Source organism: Eimeria maxima, genomic scaffold, assembly GCF_000499605.1.
Source record: "Eimeria maxima Weybridge genomic scaffold, Emw_scaff274, whole genome shotgun sequence".
Lineage (NCBI taxonomy): Eukaryota > Apicomplexa > Conoidasida > Eucoccidiorida > Eimeriidae > Eimeria > Eimeria maxima.
The window spans coordinates 1-4,322 of NW_013565589.1; the positions used below are offsets into that span (position 1 = coordinate 1).

Sequence of the window (4,322 nt, forward strand, 5' to 3'; positions counted from 1 at the left end):
TATAATATATATATATATATATATAATACACACTATCCCCTGCATAACAGTGAAAACTAACAGCTGGTTATTTATACCTTCCTTGTCTTCTGCGTGTGTATCTATTGCCTAATTATCTACAAACCCTAAACCCTAAACCCTAAACCCTAGACCAACAAAAAAGGCGATGACAATAAATTAACTGTGTATAGAAAAAACAGGAGTTCAGCGGGGAGTTCTAAACATTATATATATAAATATAAATAAATAAATAAATAAATAATATATTTATTTATTTATTTATTTATTTATTTGTAGCTGGGCTATATATGAATATACTAATAGAAACCCAGCAGGCATATTTTCTTGCCATAAGTAGATAGGTATACTGAGGAGGAGAAGAAGAGGAGGAGCTCCTCTTTCTTCTTTTTTTCCCCCTATTTATGATGTTTCTCCCTACATTTGTCAAGAATAATATTTTTTTATTAAGATGCATGCATTTCCCTGAATAATCCGTCAATAAATAAGGAAATAACTACATAAATTATCCGCATTTTAGCGTTATCTGTTGTGTCTATGGCGAAGAGCTAGAGGGTCCAATAGGGGGGCAGGTTTTTTTTTTTTCTTTTTTCTTCTTTATCCTATGCCTGGACATAGACGCATGCATGCAATAGAAGGAAATAGAAGAAAAATGCGTACAAATGCACCACTTATATCCTTTTCTTCTTCTTCTTCTCCTTCTTATAGCAAGAGAGGGATCATAAGGATCCGTTATCTGTAATAGAGGTCCAGTCCTTGGCTCCATCCAATGGACTTACACGCTTCCATGCATGCACATTTCCTAGCTCTGCTCTGCTCTGGTCTGCTCTCCTCTGGCCTCTTGGGTGTGTCCAGGAGGAGAGGCAGAAACAGCATCAAGAATTATATCCAGTTTGCGTCCTATAATATTATGCTCTTTTTTATCCTATAAGAGGAAGAATAAGAATAAAACAGTCCAATTAAGGACTTTCTTACTCGAATAATTAGGCCAACAGTGTAGGCCTCTATGGATGCACACTGCGTAGCTAGAGCCTGGAGCCTTGAGCCTCCGCTGGACGGCAGAATTCCCTTATACCGTATAGCTGGCCCTAATAATTAATGTACTTTATGTACTGATGGATGCATGCAACCCTGTAGGAAGGAGCCTAAAGAATTCGTCGTCTTATTGAACGAAAAATTGTATATTGGCTTAATGGGCATCAAGGATGCATAAGGGCTTCACGAATTAAATAATTCATGTTATCTAGTATAGCTCTTGTTTTTAACAAAGACTCCCCTGCATCCGTAAGAGAACGTGAGCGAGTTACGCCTCTTATTTCTTCATCAAAATGACGTTTTAGCCGCAACAATTTCTTCGCGGATGAAGAATCCTCAGGGAATACAAAACTTGCTGCCTCTTCTCCTTCCTGTATTTGACGTCTAAGTTCTTCTTCTAATACAAGGAAAAGTTTAGCATCCAAGTCTAACATTTCTGTTGTGAATTGTGCTGTCCTTAGAGCAACTAATTGACTATAATGATCACGAACTATTTGCGTAACTTCTTGTTGCCCAGCCATATGCAATATATTCCCTTGTTTTTCTGTAACATTATTAAGGATTACCTCTGTTGCAGTCTCAGTTCCTTGTATACTGGATAAAATATTTGCAGGTATTGAATCATTTAGTCTATTAGATTGATCATCAGGATTACGTGCTCTATCCCTTTGGTATTTCTCAATTTCTCTTCTCAATTTTCTTAAACGTTCACGGATGGTGCGCTGCTCAGAGGAAACGGTGTTAGGTGCTTGAAAAACTTTATCAGGAATTAATTCTTTTCCTCTCTTACCAACAGCATCAAACCCCATGTCAACAGAAGCTGCATCTTTCCTAACAGCTCTCAGCTCATCTTTCGCCATTTCCAGGGTAACTTCAAGTTTTCCGCTTGATGTAAATGCTACCTGAAGAGATCGACTCTGTTGCATATCCACTAAGTGAGCATACATATCATCTACTACACCCTGTAAGTCACCTAATCGTGACTCAAGAACAGAGCATGCATGGGTGTATTCTTCGGGTTCAATCCCGGGAGGAGGATGCCTTCTTTGCATCGCAGTAACGGATATTTTCAACAAATCAAGATCGTTTTCAAAATGCAACACGTCCTCCATACGGTCCCTACATATCATCTCATGCAGACCCTCAACAGCAATTTCTTTCATTTTTTCTCCAAGCCCCAAATCATGAGCTTTAGAAATGCCCATAGATTTCAGGTATTCAACTCCGGTGATCACGTGCTCCAACTTTTGTTCATCATTTTCATCTTGATAGTTAGGAATTTTCGTGATGTGCTTCGCTAGCTTCCTAAAGAATTTCCATTCTCTTTCTGACTTCTCCCGTAGGGAATTCAAGACATAGACTGCCCCACGCACACAAGATGTTCTCCTTATATCATTAATTACTTGCATAATGGGAACATCTTTATCTCCTTCTTTAAGGGCGAGCACGGGAAGGGGCGGGGTCCTTGAGTATGTATTGTCCAGAGCCTCTATGTACTCTCTCAATAACTGGTGCAATTCTCCGATTTCCCCATTGGCTAATTTCAGGTGTTCTTCTACAGTTGATGGGTCTTCTTCTTTCTTTGCATTTTCTAGGGCTTTCTGGATATTTAATACCACGCCAGAGGCCTCCGGTGAGCCAACAAGCGTGGCCATCTTTTCTGCGGTGTGAAATATTTTCTGTACTCGTTCAAGTCGCATTTTCATATACTCTTCATCAGACATATCTGGGGGTTTCGATGTGATCTCTTCCTCTGTAGGAGCCGCTGGGGCCGCTGCCCCCTTTTTCTTAGCGATGGCCAGCAAACCAGCACAAAGGAACAACAGCATGGATAGACTCATAATAGCGCCTTTCCCGGGCAGTTTGGCTCCTTTAGCTTTGTCACCATCCTTCGGTCCTTCAGCTAAGAGGGACTCGGTACCCTCCACTGCTGGTGCTTCCAGATAATCTACAGCGATCTCTGCGCCTATCGGTGCTCCGTCAAACGGAACATTTAGAGTCATCTGCGGAGAAGGATCTACACCCCCGGGCGACTCCGCTCCTATTCTCCATTTGGGCTGCGGGAATTCTTCGGCAGTTTCCCATTGTTGGTAGACTTGCGGAACCTTGGAGGCCGCTGCAGCCCACTGAAGGCAGCACTGGCAAAACGAAAGGAGGACCAGGGATCTCCAGACACCCATATGCTTCATCTTTCTTGCTTGCACAAACGAGCCAACGTGGCAACAAGGAAATGCCAGGAAGAGACCAGTGGATCTGCGTGCCGCTCTGCCGCAGCACACGCGTGCGGCTCACAGGCGCGCAGTCCCTCTTGCTCGTCTTCTCCAACTCTCCTCTCCTCAAGAAAACTCCAAACTGCTTGTGTTATCAAGTTATATTAATTTAGGCGATGCTCAGAGTATCTATCCTCTACTGAGCACGCCTTAACAAGCCAACGAGCACGCAGCATGTGTCCAAGGTCGAGCCCCACCGCTCTCTTGGGGAGCGCTGTCTCCTGAGCAGGAACACAGTAAACCGATTGAGCCGAAGCTAAAGCGGCCCGCTTGTCTATAGTAGATCAAGCTCATACATTACCATTCATACGATGTTTGTTGGGATTATCTGAACAAAAGAAAACGTCTCGTTCCACTTCTCTCTTCCAGCTCATGCACCTGCCGCCGCCGCGGGAGCGGCGGCGGCGGCAGGTGCTGAATTGGCTAGATGCTCTCGTACTTGAGTGCACCCTGCCTACAAATGGAAAAATAAGCGTTCAGAAACAGTGTGTTCAATGTTTGTACACCCATCAAGACAGGCTTCGTCGTGTTCGCGTGTTGGGCTGCCGTGCAACATGTAGGTTAGGCTGCCCGCGTTTGGTAAAAGGAAACTATCTACACTCAAGTATGAAGGCCGCAGACAAGCTGAAGTTGCACCAACTCCTTATAGTGTTAGTGAATGCAGAGAAGGGTACCCGGTGGTGCTTTCCCGTGAGGCCTTCTCGGTGCAATTGTATCGCAACTCATGGAAGGCTGCCTCCTCTCCGCCAGCTCGAGGCGCTTGGGCAGCTACGCACCCTTGGACACTCTGGAATGTGTTCAGATGCTCTTCACGGAGCTCGTATCAAACTATTAGAGCTCACCGCACCTCCAGATAGCCCTTCGATAAGCTCAGTGGCTCTTTGCCTGAGTTGCAGCTGGATCTGCCGCATCTCACGCACAGCCCCAGGGCGTGTTCCGTTGATCTCATAGTCTACATAGAACTCCAGTATCACTAAAATTATTTTCACGCCAAAAGAA

General features: G+C 44.0%; 1 protein-coding gene across 1 annotated transcript; it reads right to left on the reverse strand.

The window, feature by feature from the left end:
- Positions 1-1,217: 1,217 nt before the first annotated feature.
- EMWEY_00025760 (hypothetical protein, conserved) lies at positions 1,218-3,233 on the reverse strand (the record flags this gene model as incomplete). The annotated part of the gene is made up of 1 exon (XM_013481108.1): positions 1,218-3,233. The coding sequence occupies one exon, from the start codon at positions 3,231-3,233 to the stop codon at positions 1,218-1,220; it is 2,016 nt and encodes a 671-aa protein (XP_013336562.1).
- Between the last annotated feature and the right edge of the window lie 1,089 nt (positions 3,234-4,322).